Here is a 21067-nt window from a genome sequence, read left to right as displayed (position 1 = left end):
ACAAGCCCAGGAAGGAGGGAAACAGCCACAACTACATTCCATTCTCCCGCCAAGCTCCCATTTCCCTTCTGTTGTTCTGGGCCATGACTGAGAGTGTTGGGTGTGTGTTTGTTGTGACGGAGGAGAAACTGAATAGCTGCGGTGAAATGAGAAACCAGGAGGGCTGAGAGGAGCACAGAGATGGCTCATCCTTGGCATTCACACCCCACTTCACTCCCGCAAACAGCATGAGCAGTCCCCGCCCTCGTGGCCGTGTAATGGAGAACCAGAAAGTGTGTCTGCTGGAAAGAAGCCTGAGCTACACAGAATGAATGTGCAGCAGCCCAGTCAGGGACACCTCCCATTGATGCCACACAGTCTCCACTGTCACTGAAGCAGCACCTGTGACAGGATTCCTTGGAGTTGCTCCAGAATGGCCTGGCGATCTGTTTGCCAGGAGAGTAACATGCCCACACACACACACACACACACACACACACACACACACACAGTCCGTGCTTTGGAATCCCACCCAGTTGAGGGACGTTTAAAAAGAGTTGCTCAATTTAAGATTATTAACTAGGATAATGAGAATGTAAGAAGGAAGAAGGAAAGCTGGATGGTGGTGGTGTAGGCCTTTGATTCCAGTACTTGGGAGGCAGAGGCAAGCAGATCTCTGTGAGTTCAAGGCCAGCCTGGTCTACAGAGTGAGTTCCAGGACAGCCAGAGCTATACAGAGAAACCCTGACTCAAAAACAAAAACAAAAATAAAAATAAAAATAAAAATAAAAAATAAGGAAGAGAGAGAGAACCTCACATAAAAAAATCACTTCAGGGCTAAAGACAGGCTCCATAGCCAAGAGCTTGCTACTCCTCAGAGGAGAGAACTTCAATTCCAGCACCCAGCTGGCAGCTCAGTATTGCCTGCTACTCCAGCTCCAAGGGATCCAAAGCTCTTTTCTGGCCTCCCTGGGCACTAACACACACACATACACATAAAACACACACACACACACACACACACACACACACACACAGTGACGCAATATTATGAAAATACCTCTTATACTCGAAGAGACTGGAACTTTTGCTGGACCTCACCACTCAGTTAATAATACACCTGCCATCCTACTGTGTGTTCGGCCTGTTTGGTTTAACGTGCCTTTAAGAGAACAATGTAACACCCAACCTTGCCTGCCTTGGATTTCCCGTGGAATCAACTTTTACGACCTAAGCTGATGTACAGCTGCAATCTTGAGCTATGTCCTCTTCCACACCCCTGACCCAGACAATGCCTGTGAATCATTCCCTGAAAAGAGCAAAAATAGAGGCTGAAAGCAATCTTATAAAAAGAATATCCATCATAAATGTTGTACATAACATTTGGGTATTACTTCATAAACAATGATGTTTGTAATACTGTTTTGTTATCTCAGTTGGAGTCAGTGACTTAACCCCTTCCAAAATTCTATTATAATTTTCAGTGAAATATCTCTCCTTCGGACCAAGGAAACTGGATCCGTCCGGAAGTATGAGACCTGGGAAATGGTGAAGAAAACTGTAATCAGCCAGCACGCCAAGTAATTCAGAAGCTCCTTCGATGGCAAGACCAAGATGAAGAGAAGAGCCACTGGCAAATGGCCCTGTGTTTTCCCAAGAAAACAGTGTCTGGCAGGGCCTCGACCTACAACACCACAAAGCTCCTTATTAAGAACAGACAGACAGACACACACACACACAGAGACAGGCACAGACTTGGGGAGAGATTAACAAGAGAGCCTTCAGGCAGGTGTAGATTCAGGCTCACAAGACAGAGGACAATGACACAGAGAGGGTGAAGTAGAGAATTCCAATCTGGGCTTGCTCTTGGTTAAATGACACCAAGAAGTGCTTATCCCTTTCCTTAATGGGACACCAATACATTATTGGTGACTTGGCATTTATTATTGAGTACAAAACACACACAAGCACAATATATATACACAGATATAAAAAATATATGTATGTGTTATATGCTCTGTATATGCAGGTGCTGTGGAACTAGAAAAGGGAATCAGATTTCCTGGAAATAAGAGTTACAGGCAATAAGCTGCCTAGTGTGGGTGCTAGGAACCAGACCAAAGTCCTCTGTAGAAAAAAAAAAAAGTCACTCTAGTCCCCAGTGATAAGAATTCACAACTTTTATGATAAAGAAACTCCCAGCTGCCAGCCTGTGGCACATGCCCTTAATCCCAGCACTCAGGAGGCAGGGGAAGGCAGATCTCTGTGGTATGAGGCCAGCCTAGTCTACATAGCAAGTTCCAGGCCAGCCAAGGCTACACAGAGAAATCCCCAGCTGAGAAATTCACAGGCAAACCAGTCCCCACTGTCAACATGGAAGGTTCCTGACAACAGCAAAGATGAAAACTGTGCCATATGCCAGGATACACAGGGCCTATGGTCCTTGATGGAAAACAGCCTCCAATGAAGATGAGCTAATGAAAACATTTCACACCACGGAGAGGCCAACAGCCCCAAGGAATGTCAGCAAACCTCACACTCAAGAACGGAATGCTCCGAAATCCCTCTCCTAAGACAAGGACTTTTGAAACAGTCAAAAAGAGAAAGGAATGACAGCCGCAAGCCAGACAGGAAATTACTAAAAAAATTAAAAACAAACAATGAAAACTAGACGTTGAAAAAAAAAAGTATCTAAAACACAAGGATCTGAGAAAAGGACCAAGTAAGAATTATAGGGGGAAAAAAAAACAATCACTGAAGTCCAAATTGAAGTTTCAGTCTATAGATGAAATGGCAGAATAAAACTGTAACCTGGAAGGATTCCTAGTATGGACCTTGAGGGGAGGTGGGGGTGGGGGTGGCAGAGGCTACGTGAGGAAAAGGGAGAAACATCAAGTGTAGACTTATGAGCAGATGAGCACACAGACAGCAGGGGAGAACAATCAATCACAGCGATCTGTCAGAACCTTCCGACTCAGATGACGCAGCCAACCAAGCTCTGAACCGTTAGCATGTATGTTAAAACGCCACACACTCCACAGATCTGGATATGAAGACATATTTATTTGGGGGAAGAAAAGGGGAGAGGAGAAAGAGGAACATGGTAGCTCCCCCCCCCCCCAAAAAAAAGGCAGAGAGGAGGGAAAGGGAAAGAAATGGGAGCAGAGAAGGGGGGTAGAAGGGGAAGGCAGCCGGGTTATATCTGAAACACCTGGCCCAGGTGATGACATAGGCCATTGTCAAGACCCTTAAAGGCCCCTGAGGGCAGGCCAGTTGAATTGCCTGCACAGCATAGCACTGAACAATGTGAACAACTCCAGCCCAGATGGAGTCAAAAGCATGTGACAGAGCACAGAGGAGACCAGAATTACATAATCAGGGCCTGTCACTTCAGCCACAAGAATGGCAGAAGGAAGCAGAATGACACCTTTAATGTGGCAGAGGAACACTGTGGCTTCCTGGGGAAACACACCCAAAGGGTAAAAATCTATTAATACCAATGGAGATGTTTTCACATGAATGTGTCTTGATGACTGCTTCAAAGAAAAAGTCCCACAACTAGCAATAGAAAATTGGGTATCATCGAGCATTGGAATTTCTTAGAGTTTCTCCTGTGACTCATAATAACTCTTAAACTGATCTTTAATCTGATGCTTGCATTGCTTTTTTCTCCCAGGGCAGGCCTACCAATCCTTCAGATTTAGTGTTTCTGGTGCATTCTATCCTGAGTGGAGAAAAACTAGGAAATCTAGTCATTTGTAACTCATTGTTTTTTAGATGAGAGTAACTAACTTAAGGAGCCTCTTTTTTGTTGGTTTTGTTTGTTTGTTTGTTTGTTTTAGAGACAGGGTTTTTTCTGTGTAGCCCTGGCTGTCCTGAACTCACTTTGTAGATCAAGCTGGCCTCATATTCACAGGGATGGTCTGCCTCTACCTCCCTGAGTGCTGGGATTAAAGGTGTGCACCGCTGCGCCAGGGTTCATGGGGCCTTTTACACAGAAAAGCAAACACTTGCAGTTGTCCCAGACCTGGTGTGGGACAGCTAGACTACTCTCTCTGGCTTGTGCTGTGCCCTCCCAAGTTGCAAAGGGCACTCTCCAGGGAGACTGGGACCCCAGGATGAGAAGCTCAGCCAGCACCCCCGCCCCCCCCCCCCCCCCCCCGCAAAGTTACAGTGTCTCTCCTAGTACTTCCTGGCTTACAAAAGAGAAATTTGCATGACTTAGATTCGATGTTTCCTTCCTAACACCCTTTCTTCACTGATTTCCTGTCTTAGGAACAGCTTTTCAGAGCGCTATGCACTCAACTGTCAAGATCGGCTCTGTCTGCCACTGTTTCTGCCTGGAGGGCCTCGGAGTAGGAGCTCCGAATAGCTGTTCGAAATGGCTTTGACTATTTGGATGCTAAGCACCCAAATGGTCCTTGATCCTCTGCCAGCTCCCAGTCCAGCATCTCTGTGGGTGCAGACACACCCTGTCTGACTAGAGTCGGAGCCCAATCAGGGCAGGAACAGAAAGGAGTGTATGGAATCACTGTTCCGATGAATCCAAAAAAATGTTTTGATTAAGATGCTGTTGCTCCCAGTAAGAAGTAAAACTGCAACAATAAAACATGTGACCTAGGCACAGCTGAAAGAAGCCTTGGAGATCACTAATCATAATGTACATTATGTAGCTTATGGCTACCCATGGCCTAGGAGAAGCTACCCCCCCCCCCCCCCCCCGGTAAATGATGCCAACAGCTCTTTATGCTTAAGCATCTTTGAATAGAACCGTATTTAAAACTGTTTATCTTACTAGGGTTTTTCCTTCTTCTTTTTCTTGTTTTGTGTTTGTTTTTTGACACAGAGTTTCTCTATGTAGCCCTGGCTGTCCCAGAACTCACTCTACATACTCAGAGATACACCTGCCTCTGCTGGGATTAAAGGCATGCGCCACCACTGCCCAGGTTATCTTACTGTTTTTCAATCTCTGTGTTGGTTTCCGACCCCTGAGGAGGATCTAGGTCAGCAACAAGCATAAAACTAACAGAACCAAGGAGACTCAGAACACAGGCTGCTGGAACATCATCTCACCTAACACCCAACCTAGCTTGGAGCTGAGAGCAATTTGGGCTGCAAAAAGACTTAAAGAAAAGTAGGCCCAGGGTCTTTAAAATAACTTTCCCCTTCATGGCAGCCAGAGACTAAGAATCAAAACTGATATCTCAATACCAAGAAGCCCGGATCCCTGACAGAGAGGCGCCAAGCACTGCTCAGCTGTCCTCAGACTTCGAACAAATGAGGACAAGCTCTGTAGATGTTTAGCCATGGAGGTTTGGGGATTTCTCACTGCAGACAGGGGAAAGTCTGGTGGGCTCATGGGAGCATGGGCGTGCACACCGTCACATAGCCTCAGATAAAGTATCTCGGATGAGGAAAAAATGTCATTGTGCTAGTGAGAATACTGACTCTGGTTAGTCTATCCCTTAGTGATCTGTATAAAGGTATTTATTCTCTGTGGGCCTCACTTTCCTCATCTGTAAACATGGCTTAGAAGCCTTAGACACCTGAGGAGGCCAGCACGGGATTGAATGAGATAATCTCAGTAAAGTGTCCATTTGTTAACAGTGTGAATGGTGTCTGACACTTAGCGGGGAGAACTGAAAGCTTAGTTCTTTCCCATCTGGTGACCATGTTGGGCCTTATACTCCACAGACTCGCTGAGGCCAAATGTGGAAATGAGTCAAGAAAAGGCTGGAAGTTTTCAGTCACCATTGTCCTTCGCAACCTTGACATCTCACATATCACTGGAGACACTGGAAAAGAGAGAAGCCAACCCCATCGCCATTGGGTCAACTTCGGTTCAACCTGCTTACTAGTCAGTCCTGATGCTTCTTTTCCTCGTTACACACCCTCACACAGACATATATGCAAGCAAATCGCCAATGCACATGAAATAAAAATTAATTAATTAAAAAAAAAGTTTGGAAGCAGACAGTCCCATTTAAGGTAGAGCCCTCTAGGCAGGGTGAGAGTGAGCTTGAAGCCATGTGGAAGGGGTCTATGTCCCTGAGAAGAGGTGTCCTCAGATCAGGAGACCCCCCACTAGACTTACAGATCAGCAGGAAATAAGCCTGCAGTAAGTTTGGCCAGTATAAACTTCTGGATTTGTTTTGTATAAGAAATTTCAAACTCCTGTTTACTTGAAACCATTTCTAACTCATGCACATGAATTATATTTAAAAAGAAACAACAAACAAACAAAACCTCCTTCGTTTAAAACAGAAAGGTAGGCAAGAGAGCAAACACCTATAACCTCAGCACTTGGGAGGCAGAGGCGGTTGGATCTGTGGGTTTGAGGCCAGCCTGGTCTACAGAGCGAGTCCAGGATAGCCAGGGCTGCACAGGAAAACCCTGTCTACCAAGCAAAACAAACAAATAAGCGAATTAAAACTAAATAAACAAAACAAAAAAAAAAACTAAACAGCGTTTTCATTTAGTTATATGGAAGTAAATTATACCTGTTAGCATAGACAGGGAAAATTTCTGAATGCAATTATCCTTTTGAAGTATGTATTTATTTGCGGTTACGCACACCCATATGTGTGCACAGGCGTGTAAACCTCAGAGATGAGTATCAGGCATCTTCTTGAATCATTCTCCCCTTGAGACAGTCTCCTACTAAACCTGGACCTCATGAATTCTGTGAGGCTCATGGCCGGAAAACCCCAAGGATCCCCCATGTCTGCTTTAGCAGACTAAAGCAGACTAAAGGGCCTAATCCTTACATACTCAGCTACTCACAACTGTGCAGCAACTGTATGACCAGCTGAGCCATCTCCCCAACTCCTAAACTCATTTATTAGAGCATACCAGTTACTGCAGACAGAGAGAATGTCTTTGCACTTTCCTGGTCTTTCCCTGACCTTATTAATCATTAACTATCTAAGCCTAACGTCCCCCCTAAACTAGCCTTTTCTAGCGTTCCCCACTACTTCGTCCCAGCACTCCGGAGAATGTTATCTTGCCACCTACCCAATACACGGGTTGGTCTGGTATCTCGGTGCCGTGTAGGAAAAAGGAGAGATGTCCTTGTCCACAAAAGACCCGAAACCCAGCCGGAAGTTACTGGTGAGCTTCCTCATCTCCTCAGCGAGCTTGGTACCCAGGCTCCGGATGTTGTCCAAGTCATCCTTCATGGAGAGGGAGAGGTCCATCAGGTAGTACAGGTCCACGGGATAGTCCTCCACCTGACGCACCTGCAGCTGGAAGGTGGTTTGGTCACCTGCGCCAGGAGAGGTCACCCTGGTTAGAGGCTTGCTGGGGTAAAAGGGTAAGTTCTCACTTCAAAGATCTTTTCCCCACAGCAGAGGGGGTTACGCTGTGAAGCGCTTGTCTTGGCCCGGGGCCTGTCCGACCGCACGAATAAATGAAGAAAACTGCCCTTCTTGAGTGACCGTGCACCACTAAAAAGACCTTCCTCGGAAGTGCAGCGTCTGAAGAGCGGATGGGGCCGAGAGCGAAGCCCGGCTGACACCTGTGTCAGTGTGTCTGAGGAAGTGTGGTAGAGTTCTGTCTCTCAGCAAAAGAGACCCGTGGGGAACTGTGATCACGAGCCACACTTGCCCATGCAACCTGGGTTGAAGGCAGCCCACCACCACACGGTAGGCCTGGTCCAGACAGGCTGTGCAACAGACAGCCAAAGCATTAACAAGAGGGGGTGGCCATGAGTGAGAACTAGGGATGAGGGTGGGGGTGTAAAAGTCAGGGAGGGCACGTGACAAAGCAGCTAATGAAGGCAGTAACTTGGGGCTGAGGAAATAAGTGTGGCCTAGCACGTTTGTAACATTGCCACTGTGGGAGGCAGAGACAGGAGGATCCCTGAAGCTTGCTGGGCTCTAGCCTAGCTCCAGATTTCATAATAGGACTCTTGTTTCATTTGCGCACAAAGACCACACCCACGCACACACTACAGGCCTGAGAATATAAAGGAAACGTAGGAAGAAGAGGTCCAATGGAAGGGGGTAAAAGAAGGCAACTGGCGGGGAAGAGATGTGTAAAAATACCAAAATTCATTAAATACATTTATAAAAGTGTTAAGAAAATATACACACACTATGTATATATAGGACACATGGTATTTTTAACAATTAAAAAAAAACAAGAGCAAAAGAGAAAAGACACTACCAGGTTGTGTACCAAATATAAGAGAGAAAGTCATTTGGGTTTTATAGTAAGACAGCCAACAGGTATGGAAAGGGGGAATTGATTAAAGGGAGGGAGCAAGGAGACCAAATACCTCACCCCATCCCTAACCCCAGGGTTTGGACAGGGGCGCAAGTCGGGAAACTAACTGAGGGATAAAACATCCCCAAATCATGCCATCATTTCAAAACACAAACCACTTAGGACTGACTTCAAAGTTCAGCTCTCACCAGGTAACTGTCAAGCTCACTGGCCTGTCAGGGCACTAGATGTCCTGTCTGGCCTGGGGCAGCCCAGCTCTAGAGCATTTGAAATCTGGGTAAATTTTTTTCGTGTGTATTTAGAGATTCAAGAAGCCAAGTGCCTGTGCCACCAAGGGTCCACACTTGGCTGGCAAGGACCAGCTAGCTATTCCTCCACACGATAAGACACAGAACCCAATCCTCCATGCTCCCTCTCCTGCTCCCACTGGAGGGAAGACATACTCCAAAACCTGGACCAAGGGTGCAACCTGGACCTAGGTTTACCTAAGTATGAGATGAAAACAGTGAGGCTCAGAGCCTCTGTTGAGGCTGACATGCACTCCCTTGGGGACAGCAAGGCTCTAGAATGTAAGAGCTTGCACAAACGAAGCACTGTGATTGCAACTCCTATCTGCAGTCGAGTGGCAAGGCTGCGTCTCCTGACTTGGTTTGTTGTTGCTGTTGTTTTGGTAAGCACTGTTCCAGCTGCCTCAAGACTGATGTGGTTTGGGTTGCCTGTTGGCGTGAGCCTATTTTTAAAAACCATCACAGTCTGACTCAGACAGAAGACTATTCGAGATTTCCTCCAGCGGGAATTCCGAACTGCTCCAGTGTGTCTGTGGCTCCCACCCGCCAGCCCCATCAGGTCTTCACAGGAGACTCCTTGCATGAATGCCTATCATGGTGGAGGAGAGGTGGGGAGTTAGGAACGAACTTGGAAAAGGTAGGTGTGTGCACCTGTGTGCACCCCGAGTTGGCCTTTACACAAGAAGGCAGACCGCAGCTGGGCCAAGCCTCTTCTGTCCAGATCCACGCCTTCTTCACAGGGTCTGGTGTGTTTTCTGACACCTGCCCATCCTCCTCCTCCGTCTTCTCCTGTGCAGAATGTGCTACTACCTTCCTGAGGCCTGCAGTTAACTAACAGATGGAGAAGCGGCTTGGCTTCAGGGAAGCCGAGAGGCAGCGTTGGACTGAGCAGTACTAGGCTGGGAGGCGGGAGAGCCAGCTTTGAACCCAGGCCTGGTGACCAAGGGCTCAGCAGGACCCCCAGTTCCTTTCAATCTGCAGCTTAGTTTCAGCTTCACTGAGGGAAGAAGACATTAATCATAGTGGTGATTAGAACCAATTATATACATAAATACCGATGCTCTCACACAAGGAACTCTTTGGCTCCAAGGCTTCCAAAAGTTAAAAGTTAAAAATCAATTTTAAATTAAAGCAAGTCGTGTGGGGATTGAAAAAAAAAAAAAGGGAGAAAAAAATGTTTCCAGGAACTACCACTTAACTGGGCTACAGCATCAGGCATGGAAATTTAACTCCAAAGTTTCCAGAAACGAAGGCAAAGGAGGAAGTGAGGTATGACATACAGCTGCCTCTGCCTGGCACTGGGGAGTGGGCAATGTCCTGGCATTGAATCCTAGGGGGAAAATGGCTCATGGAGAGAGCGGATGCCCACCTCCACTTCTTCCACAGGACACTGCAAATATTAAATGGAGCGTTTCTCCCAGTTCTTCGGACAGGGAGGGCGTGACGGGGCGTGTCAGACCAACCACCCGTTACGTGGGAGACTTTAGGTGTCACGCCCTCCCGAATGTGCTCTGGTGAGCACGGAATGTGTTGCGTCAGCAGTTCCTGTGGGTCGGCCACTCTCGTTCTCTTGGCGTGGACGGCACTCCGCCGAGACCACACCAGCCACCCAGCGAGCGAGGCCTCTCCGGTTCTCCGATTGACACGGAGGCTGGTGGTATCCTGGCCGTGCTCGGGGTGCTTGGCCAGGTTCCAGCACCTTTCCCATCTTTGTGTATGACTTCGCTTGGACCCACTCCTCCCTTCTACACTTTCCCAGCAAGCTGCTGTCTTCCACTGCCTGAGACTTGAGCTGATCGTGGCCTAAGCAGGGGGGGGGGGGCACAGACCTCACCCTTCACCAACAGGGCCAGTATGTGCCTGCCTCTGGTGACAACATGCCTGAATTTGTTATCCCCCTCCTCCCTGCTCCTGCACAGTCTCCCTCTCAGCCTGGGAGCCCTACAGGTTTGAACATCTCTCTGGGGGGTATTCCGCATAATCCTCACCTCAGGACCATCGGAATGTTCAGAGAAATGCAATAAAGTCAACTACAAAGAGGGGCTGATCACATGCACCTGGGAGAAGGGAGATCCCCACCCCGCCCCCAGCGGCCCCTCTCCTGGTCCCCACCCCGCCCCCAGCCTCCCCTTTCCTTATTTCAAAGCACCTAGTGCTGCCCGGGACCCCTGCCAGTGCTCTGCTGTAACTACAGGCTGTCCCTCTAATCAAGTACTAAGGAGCCACCAGCCTGGAAGGTATTTTAACACTTTCTTTTCTCTGCCTTCCCTTTAATAAGGCAACTTCCCTTTTGTCCATGGGAATTCGCATCAGATGGTAAGGCTAGACGGAGAACAGAACCCCAAGACTGACTTTGTTCACAAGTCAAGACAAGGCAGGATCTTAACAAATAAAGACTCCTGCCATCTTCAAAGAAATGAGTGTGGGGTGTGTGTGTGTGTGTGTGTGTGTGTGTGTGTGTGTGTGTGAGAGAGAGAGAGAGAGAGAGATAGAGAGAGAGAGTGTGTGTGTGTGTGTGTGTGTGTGTGTGTGTTTGTGCGCGCGCACACACACGCACGCACACGCACATGCGTGTGCGTATCCAGCAAGCCGTGGTCAGAGGACAACTTTCCAGAGCTGGTTCTTGCCTTCCACTCTGGTTAGTGGCAGGTCTCTCTTGTTCCAGCTTTGCCCGTATACTCCTGGCTGCTGACCAGCAAACTTGTAGACAATTTTCCCGCCTCCACTTCCCATCTCGGGATAGCAATGCTAAGGTTACATAAGTGCACCACAACGCCCAGTTCTTCATATAATTTCCAGGAAACTGAACTCAGATCATCAGTCTGGAGTAAAAGTTGTCCTCTGCCTGGGTGTGGTGGCACACACCTTTGATCCCAGCGCTGGGGAGGCAGGGGCGGGGCAGGTGGATCTCTATAGGTGCCAGGCTAGCCTGGTCTCCATAGTGAGTTCCAGGTCAGCCAGGTATCCTCTGGCCTACATGCATCATTGCACGTCACATACACATCATGTGTGCGCAAATACCAACAACAAGAATAATATTCTCAAAGATATTGACGACACTAAGAGTTTAAGGTGAAGAACTCAAAGAAACCTTCAGCATCCCAGTGTTCGAAACCTACCTCTTGATTTTGCTTATCTCAGTTAAGTTTTACTTAAAATGCATAGCCTAAGAATTTCATGTCTTTTGTTAAGGGTTTTTAGAAAAATTCTTATCCTGACATACAGTTTCCAGTGTTGAAACAAAATGGAAAACATGATCCTTGTATTTATACAAAACCCTGCTTAAAGTTTGGCAGTTCTTCAGAAAGTTAAACACTGAATTACCATACGATCCAGCAATTCCACTCCTAGCTATAGACCCAAAATTATTGAAAACATATGGCCCCCCAAAAAACTTGTACATGAATGTTCAAAATTACCCAGTGGAAACCGTCCATCAACTAACGCATAGCCTAACCACACGGAGCATCATTTGGCCACAGAAAGGATGAAGTAACAGGATGTGGCAGTACCTGCCTTGGGAGGGCTAAGGCAGAAAAGTCACAAATGCCAGGACAACTCGAGCTACATGGTTCAGAGACATCAGAAAGAATCTGGGCTCAGTGGCGCACACCTGTGATCCCAGTTCTCTGGGAGGCAGAGGCAGGCGGATCTCTGTGAGTTTGAGGCCAGCCTGGTCTAAAGAGTAAGTCCAGTACAGCCAAGGCTACAAAGAGAAATGCTTGTCTTGAAAAAACAAAACAAACAAACAAACAAACCCAAAAGCCAAACCAAACAAACAAAAACATCAGGAAAAAGTACATTTTACAACACAGATGGATTACAAGCCCCGTGTTATGTAACTGACAGGCTTCATCACAGAGAGATGAAAACTGGTTTAGAAGAGGAGGGTTGCTTGTTAGATTTAAACTGCCAGTGTAAAAACAACCTGAAATTAGACAGGGCTGCTGGCTGCCCAGCTTCATAGTAAACTTAGAACCAGTGACTGGAACATTTTAAGATTGTAGCACTTGTGATATGTGAATTATATCTCAATTTGAGAAACAGTTTTAATACATTAAAACCCTTCTAAGGAACTAAAGAAGGAAGGCCAAGTAAGATGGCTCAGAGGGCGCTATCACTGCCTCTGACCCTGAAGGCCTGAGTTTGATCTCAGGTCCCGGCCACATGGTGGAAAGAGAAAAAAAAGAGTCACAAAAAAGGTGTTCTCTCTCTCTCTCATATACAGAAACAAACACACACAAAAAAACATAATAAAAAATCTTTAATGGAAGTGGGCTAAAGAGATGACTTAGTGGTTAAGAGCACTGGCTGCTTTTCCAAAGGTCCTGGGTTTGATTCCCAGCACCCACATGGTGTCTCAAAGCCACCTGTAACTCTAGTTCCAGGGGATCCAAAGCCTTCTTCTGGTGTCTGCAGGCATCAGGCATGCATGCGGTGCAAAGATATACATGTAGGCAAACATTTACACATATAAGATGATGATGATAACAATAATAATGATGACCAAGGTCCAGAGAAATAGCTCAGCAGGTCAGAGTTTGCTGAAAAGACATCAACCTGGGTTTGGTCCTGGGATTCATATGGGAGAAGCAGAGAACAGGCTCCCTATACTGTCTCTGACATCCGCGCATATGTGCAGTTGGCATAGAGACAGACAGACTGACACACAGACAGAATTGTTTTTGAGACAGGGTATAACTATATAGCCCTGGCTGGCCTGGAACTTCCAATGTAGACCAAGCTATTCTCGAACCCATAGATATCGCTTTGCCTCTGCCGCATGAGTGCTGGGATAAGAGCGTACGGCAAACAGCAAGCAAATAAAAGTAACTTTTCATGGCCGAACCACCTGTCCAAAACAACATGCAATTTAAAAAAAAAAATTTTTTTTTAAGAATAAGTGAGGGAAGGCTGGAGTGATGGCTTGGTGGTTAAGACACTGACTGCTCTCCCAAAGGACCGGGGTTCAATTCCCAGCACTCACATGGCAGCTCACAACTGTCTGTAACTCCAGTTCCAGGGATTCTGATACCTCACACTAATGCACATAAAATAAAATAATCTTTCTTTAACGAAAATTCTTGAAGAAGGAGGAGAAGAAGATGAAGAAGAGGAAGAGGAAGAGGAAGAAGAAGTAGCAGTAAGGAACTCCTTCTCCATTTCTCTCTTCCTTCCTCCTACCACCCAGCTTCCTTTCCTCTCCAACAGACCTACCAAATGGTAACCTGGCCTTCATGGGGTGTCTTTCATGTTATGCTGAGGCTTGTCCCTGGCTAGTCTTCACTCAACAAATGCTTATTATGAGGCAAGGGAGGCCAGGGCTGTGGAGAAAACATGAAAGCAATGCTATAACTATAGAATGGAATAGCTAATCCTCACACATCTGACAGCATTCTCCAGAATGGAAGAGCTCCCTGGAGGCAAGAATGCACTCAGGAAACAGATTTTTTTTTCTAAGTGCAACAGCTATCTCCCCTCTCCCCATAAAGGAGGGTTTCGCCTATTTCTCTTTATAATACATTAAAACTGTGTTTTCAAAACTTTGAAGGGGCGTTATTGTTTCAAGTATTTCTGTCTCTAGAAATATATTCACAATGATTCCGGAACTTTAGGAATTCCAATTTTCTTCAGCTCTTGCCTCTAAAGCTTATCTATGAGTGTGTCTGGGCCCTCCCTCAGACCAGCCTGTCACTGCACTCACTGAATAACACCGGATACTATTCTTTCTTTCTTCCTGCTACTAGAAACTACATGAGGGTTAGCAGGATGCGTGACTAAATTCAGTGATCCGGGCTTCTCCATCCACCTGGGCCAACCTGTACATGCCTTTTGTTTGGGCCTCACACTAATCAGAACACATAAAACCAAACATTTCTCCAGTGCCTGGTGACTCAAGGTTCATTCTAAACCAGCGTGTGGTCACAGAAGCGAGAACCAAGAATAGCCACAGCTACAAAGAGCTCTGAGGAAGGCTTACCTGTGTGCCATTACACTGCGCTACCTAACATTCCACACAGTCCATTTCCGCTGCACCAGATCCCATCCTGGAGCACAGGTACTAATCATTATCCTTAAAAAAATGATGATTTTAACTTCTGAAGGCTCGATTCCCTTTTTCATTGTTTGTTGTTTGCTTCTCTTCTGTTTGTCTTTTATTGTTATAGTTCTTTTTGTTTTTGTTTTTCTGGGACAGAGTCTTACTATATAGCCACTGCAGGCCTGAAACTCCGTACATTGACCAGACTTGCCTGGAATCTGTCCACCTCAGCCTCTCAGTGCTGGGCTCAAAGGCGTGTCCCATGTGCTCTTTTAGATGGCAGTCTTGTGTAAGGCTCCGAGCACTTCAGTGAAGAGTGAAGACCTTGTAAAGCCGAGGGCCTCCAGGCTAGGGGACCAGCTAGGGCTGCAACTCAGGAAGGCCAACCAAATTCATAATTGGCCCCTGCTTCAAGCTGCTCTCAAGAAGCCATCAAGAAACAGCTATGGCCAAGCGTTATAGACAGTGGGCTAGGTAGCAATTCAAGTGGGAAATATGTACCTCACCCAACAAAGCCGGGCTTTCCAGGTTAGCCACAGGCACAGCGTCCTCGACATGCACAGATTCTATGTGCAGAACAGACATTAAGTGATGGATGGCTAAACTAGCTCAACAGCCTAGGTTAGGGGCACAAAGCCCGTGGGCTGGGTCCCCAGAACTACATAATTGTATAATCTGTAATTCTAGCACTGAGGAGGTGGGGTCAGGAGCATCAGGAGTTCAAGGTCATCCTCATCTACAGAGTGTGTTTGAGGCAAACCTGGGCTACATGAGATACTCTCGAAAGCAAACTTTTTGGTGACAGGGGGTGGAGGGGGAAGCTTTTGAGTAGGGAATAGGTCTGACAGCATGCTTCTAGAAATAAAACCAGCGTGGTTCACAATAGTGGAAAAAAAAAAAATCGCAACAGCTCCATGTCCCCTAACAAATGAGTGGACGAACAAAATGTGACGCAATGAATATGATATACATTGGAATATCACTCAGCCTTGAGATGTAGGAAATTCTGCCTCATGCTCTAGTTTGGTGAACCCTGAAAACGCTGCGTTAAGTGGCAGCAAAGGACAAACACTGTATGCTACTTGCAGGAGATCACCAGAATAGGCAAATCCACAGGGACAAAAGTAGACATCGGGGCTTAGGAGTAAGTGTGGGTGGAACATTCTCTACTAGGCGGACGGCTTCTGTTTGAGATAAGGTAGTGTAGAAAGAGTCATGATGTCACAACATGGCGACTGAATTGTACACTTAAGGATAACTAAGAGGTGCTTTTAATGCCAAGACTCTGGAGGCAGGTGGATTTCTGTGAGTTCCAGGCCAGCCTGGTCTACAACAGCAAATTCCAGGCCAGTCAGGGCTACATAGTGAGTGCATGGCTCAAAAAAAAAAAAAAAGAAGAAGAAGAAAAAGAAGAGGAGGAGGAGGAAGAGGAAGAGGAGGAGGAGGAAGAGGAGGAGGAAGAGGAGGAGGAAAAGGAGGAGGAAGAGGAGGAGGAGGAGGAAGAGGAGGAGGAGGAGGAAGAGGAGGAGGAGGAGGAGAAGAAGAAGAAGAAGGCTTAAATGCGGGCTGGAGAGATGGCTCAGTGGCTGACATCTGGTAGCACCCCTGCAGAGAAACTAAAAGAGGACCTGAGTCCAGTTCCCAGCACATTAGGCAGCCTCCAACCTCCTAGAAATCCATCTCCAGGGGATCCATCCCGTGCCTCTGAGGTGCTTGCATGCCCATGCTTAGATACACACACATTATTAAAAACAATAAAAAGAACTATTTTTAAAATACATAAATGGAAAATTGTATAATATATATCATAATTCTATTATACACACACACACACACACACACACACACACACACACACACCTACTGCTACTATATTGAGTTTTTATCATTGTTTTGGGTTGAGGTTCGTTTGTTCATTCTGCCTGTTGCAGAACTGACGGTGGAACCCCAGGGTACGCCTCATGCATGAAGGCACGGTACTCCACTACAATCCTTAAAAACACATATATCCAAGGCCTTCCACCTGGCCTCATCTCCAGCAGCCTCGCACTGTGCTTCCTGGAGTGAGCCTTTCATCCCTTTCCCATCTCTAGGTTCTGAGCCCAATCAAGCCCATTTTCCACGTTAGCACCTCCCTCTCACCCACCCACTGGAGCCCACAGCACCCAACCCATCCCGAGACAGACTCACCTGGCCGTAGGCTCACTGCAATCTCCTGAGGCGTCATCTGGATGACGTCAGAGCCTGTGGCACTGGAGCCCTTGCTGCTGAGGGGTAGGCTCCGAAGGACACGGGTGCTGCTGGCCGGACTCTCGATCTCGCCTTCACAGCCATTCTGGATGAGGTTTGCCATCAAGTCACACCGGGAAGTGATGGACCGAGGGCTGCCAAGGTACTGGGTAGAGAAAGAGAGGCAAAAGCAGGCAGCCATCAGGGTGGAGCTTGAAACTCTGTGCTCCATTTTTTGGAGAGAGGGATAATCCTAATCCAAAAGCCTCATGAGGACTAAGAAGACTGACTAAAGCTCTGGCCACCCAGGCTCGTCGTGAACTAACATAAGCGTAGAAAAACAACTGCTTTCACTGTCAATTTCAGTGATTAAAATATTCACCGTAAGAAGAAACTGGCTAGGTTATAACTTGGTGTAAATAATGCTTGCCTAGCATGTCCAAGACCTGGCTTAGACCCCAGTGTTCTTCAGAGAAAGAGGGAAAGGAGAGAGGAAAACAGAAAAGGGACATGGCCACTCACAAGAGCAACATGGGACCATATGTGCAAATAGAGAACGTCAGCAGTGTGCTCCTAGAAGTCTGGTTTGGTTTGCTTGTTTGGTTGGTTGGTTTTTCAAAACAGGATTCCTCTGTGTAGCCCTTGCTGTAGTGTGCAGCCAGTCCCACTAGCCTGCCTTTCAATTTCTTATGTCATCACCTGCCATCACCACCTATGCCAGATAAAAGGTCCCCATCCGCCACCCAGAGCTCTTTCTCTCAGTTTCTCTGTCTCTTTCTCTCTGTTCTCCCTCAGTCCCCACGTTTTCTCTCTGTCCTTCTCTGCCCTCGTGGCTCTGTCTCCATCTGTCTGTCTGCCTGTCTACATGTCCAATCATCTGCCCCCTAACTCCTCTCCCCTCCCCTCACAAATAAATTCCCTTATATCAGGTATGTTTCAGTGACATAATCATTATTATGATATTCGTCCTAGAATTTGCTATGCAGACCAGGCTGACCTCAAACCCAGGGATCAGCCTGCTTCTGCCTCCCCAGTGCTGGGATGAAATGTATGTGCCACCACCACCATCTTAGGATAGAAGCAGAAGGCTTCTATCCTAAGAAAACACTCAAGAGTGGAGATGGCTCAGAGATTGGCTGCTTTTCCAGGAGACCAAGGTTCAATTCCCAGCAACCATGGGGTGGCTCAAAACTCCAGTTCCAGAAGACCCAACAACTTCACACAGATATACCTGCAGGCCAAACACCAATGCATATAAAATTTTACAAAAGAAAGAAAATACTCAAAAGAAGGGGGTCTATAAGAGATACATGCCGAATTCTCTGACAATATAATCTTACAATCTGGTAAACCTGAACCATAAGAAAAATACAGCATTTCACTCACTCCAAGGGTTATCTAGAACAAACAGGAAGAGGAAGCAAAAATCCAAGGCATTTTACACTATGAGGGCAAAGAACTGGGGTGTAGCTTGGCAACTGCCTGGCACGTACATGATCCCTCTGCCCTGGGTTAGGGTAGGAGGGGCGGGAAGCAAGAGTGGGAGGAATTAGCAGGGCAGAAAATACAATCTTCTCTGCATCAGGACCAAATGAGAATAGAAATGCTTTCCTTGTCCTCTGTACTGACGTTTTTTTTTACAGGAAAGAAATGCTGACAAGAGAGTTTTCGTGACACACCCCACACTCAGGAGACAGGATCCAAAGACCAGGAGTTCAAGACCAGCCTCAACTACTAATCAAGTTTGAAGCCAACTTGGGCTACATGAGACTCTCTCTCTAAAAACCATAAAGAAAAAAAGGAAGAGGGAAGGGGCGAGAGGGGCTGAGAAAGATTGAGATTGGGGAATCTGGTTCCTAAATTGGATTTGGGAGAAAGCTACACATGAGCAAACCTAATACGGGACCATCAAGAATTTGAGGCCTTAATTTTAAAATGAGAAATCGATTTTGCTAGAAACCATGTTACCTGTGTAGGTGATTTTTGAGAAAGGGGTCTAGCTTTTAAATTGTGGTTGTTGTTGTTGTGTGTGTGTGTGTGTGTGTGTGTGTGTGTTTGTTTGCAGGTATGAGTGTGTAGCACAGACTGCTTTCAAATCTACTGTGTAGCCTAAGATGACATTTAATTTCTGATCCTTCCGTTGCCATCTCCCAAGTGCCGGGACTGACTTGATTTACAGGGTGTAAGGGATGGAATCCAGGGCTTCGTGCTAAAGCAAGCGCTCCAACAGGAAAGGCTATTTAACAGCAGAGCAAGCAAGCCCAGGCTGTTCTCCCTCCTGCAGCTGGGTGGATACTGACACCAGGCCACATAATCCCTGGCTGGCTGGCCAGCAGTAAGGATGCAAAGCTTCCGATGAGTCAGTATCCCTAGGCTGCTGTGCTAGACACCAGACTATTGGCAGAAACCTAAAAATCGGATGGGGAACACCCTCCATCAAGGGTGTGGCCGTTCTAGGGCCAATCAATGACTTTTAGAATCTCCGAAAAAAAACATTAAGCGTAAAAGGTCAAGAAGAGCCTTGGGCATCGTAGCCCATGTCTATAATCCCAGCACTTAGGTGCAAGGGCAGGTGGATCTCTGCGTTCAAGGCCAGCCTGGGCTACATGGTAAGACCTTGTCTAGGGGAAAAAAAAAAGTCAAGAAGATTTTAAAATTTCTTGTTCTTGTTTTAGCCCAAATTGACCTCAAATTTGTGGCAATCCTCCTGCCTCCTCTTCTTTACTGCTAAGATTATAGGCATGACCCATCACACACAGCACGCACGTAGTATTTTAAAGAAGTAAAGCCAAATGCACTCTGCCAGCTCCATATGGTTATTTTTATTTCTGCTTTTCTGGGGATTTTATACATAACTGCTGTTTTAGTTTTTTTGGGTGTTTTGGTGTGTTTTTTTGTTTGTTTGTTTGTTTTTAATAAAGGACAAGTTTATTTGGGAACTGAGGCAGCAGCCTCAGAGGACGGAGGCCAGAGGAAGTCACCAGGGTTATTTTGTTTTGTTTATTAATGTTTTGTGTTTAACCCCTTAGGGGTCGTCACTGTAAAACACCTTGGTGACTACACTCCATAAACACAGAAGAATGTGTACGTATATAATTTGGGGCCTAGAGTTCAAAACTGAGGCTTCCAAACTGGGCTCCAGGTAGTCACACCCTGGCCCACAGGTGGTCGCTCCTGGTCTTGATAGACCTGCTATGAGGAGAAAAACAGGACAGAGGGAATGGGGAGTTCACCCCTAAGGCTCCACAGTGCCACCCTGCTGTCCTGTAGGTCTGTGCCAGAAGCCTAAAGAGCTGCCTAGCGCTTGAAGGGCTCATTGCTCCTCGTTCACTGCTCCCTTAACTCAGGAGTTCCTGAACCCCTCCCTGGTCCAACTATAAACAGCTAGCTGCTGGACAGTTGTGTGAAGCACGCCTGTCTGGACCAGTTCGTCGTGAACCCCAACCACCACCAGGTATGGTCATCTCCGCCAAATCCTTCCCACAGGTCTGGACCACCTTACACTCTGCCAAAGACCAGGTCAGAGCCAGCCTGTCTGCTCTCACACATCCTCTTCTGAGGAAGACCTCTGAGCAGCCTCCTTACCGACAGCAATGAACTCGGACTGCTGCTCAGACCAAATTGAGATCTCTTCGCACCATCCATCTCACCTGTGTGGGGGACTGCTTCCCTTTCCTTTTGGGACAGGCCCAGTGGTATCACTGATGTGTTCAGTGGTCTTTGAGATAAGTCTACCTACCTATGTGTCAAATCTTGTCATGGTCTCAGAAGGACTCTTGTGCCACAGATCCATCAGCTGGGGCAATTCTAGGCACAGCAAGTGTACAGATGAGAGGCAGGTACTGAAGCAGTGGAAGAGCCTCAAGGGGAAAAAAATGGACCAGCTTTCTGACATGGTCCAAATATAGCCTCAGCTGATTTCTTCCTTGTGGCCCAATGAAGGGTCAGAGGAAGTTAAAACCCAGCAGAGCTTAACCCTTAACGAAGCCTAAGATCTCTGCTATCTTGAGCTCCTTCCTAGTTTTTTGTTTGTTTGTTTAGTTCTGAAAAAGGACAAATGGATATTTAAAGAGAGGAAACCAAAGCCACAGAGACCAGAGGCTGGTGTGATCTTTATGGCCTTCCAGGTGTAAAATCATTATATAAGTAAAGAAAATATCTCAATAGCTAGATCTCTGTGAATGAAGATGCATTATAAAACCTTCTAAATGTTATTTTGGTTACGTTTATGGGGCTTGCAGTACACACATGTAAGAACAGGTGCCAACAGAGTTTGAGACTCCTGAAACTGGACTTTATAGGAACT

At 46.7% G+C, this 21067-nt stretch overlaps 1 protein-coding gene across 1 annotated transcript in view; it reads right to left on the bottom strand.

The window, feature by feature from the left end:
* Itgb5 (integrin subunit beta 5) overlaps nucleotides 1-21067 on the bottom strand; it is a 113036-nt gene that overhangs the window by 67093 nt on the left and 24876 nt on the right. Inside the window, exons 3-4 of the mRNA XM_055625047.1 lie at nucleotides 16723-16927; nucleotides 6994-7243 (exon numbers count right to left, since the gene is read on the bottom strand). Of these exons, the coding sequence (XP_055481022.1) occupies nucleotides 6994-7243; nucleotides 16723-16927 (455 nt within the window). The remainder of the gene's footprint in view (nucleotides 1-6993; nucleotides 7244-16722; nucleotides 16928-21067) is intronic.

Source organism: Psammomys obesus, unplaced genomic scaffold (genome assembly GCF_907164565.1).
Source record: "Psammomys obesus unplaced genomic scaffold, mPsaObe1.curated_primary_1811, whole genome shotgun sequence".
NCBI lineage: Eukaryota > Metazoa > Chordata > Mammalia > Rodentia > Muridae > Psammomys > Psammomys obesus.
The sequence above is the reverse complement of the archived record's forward strand: the minus strand, read 5'-3'. Positions and strand labels throughout refer to the sequence as shown.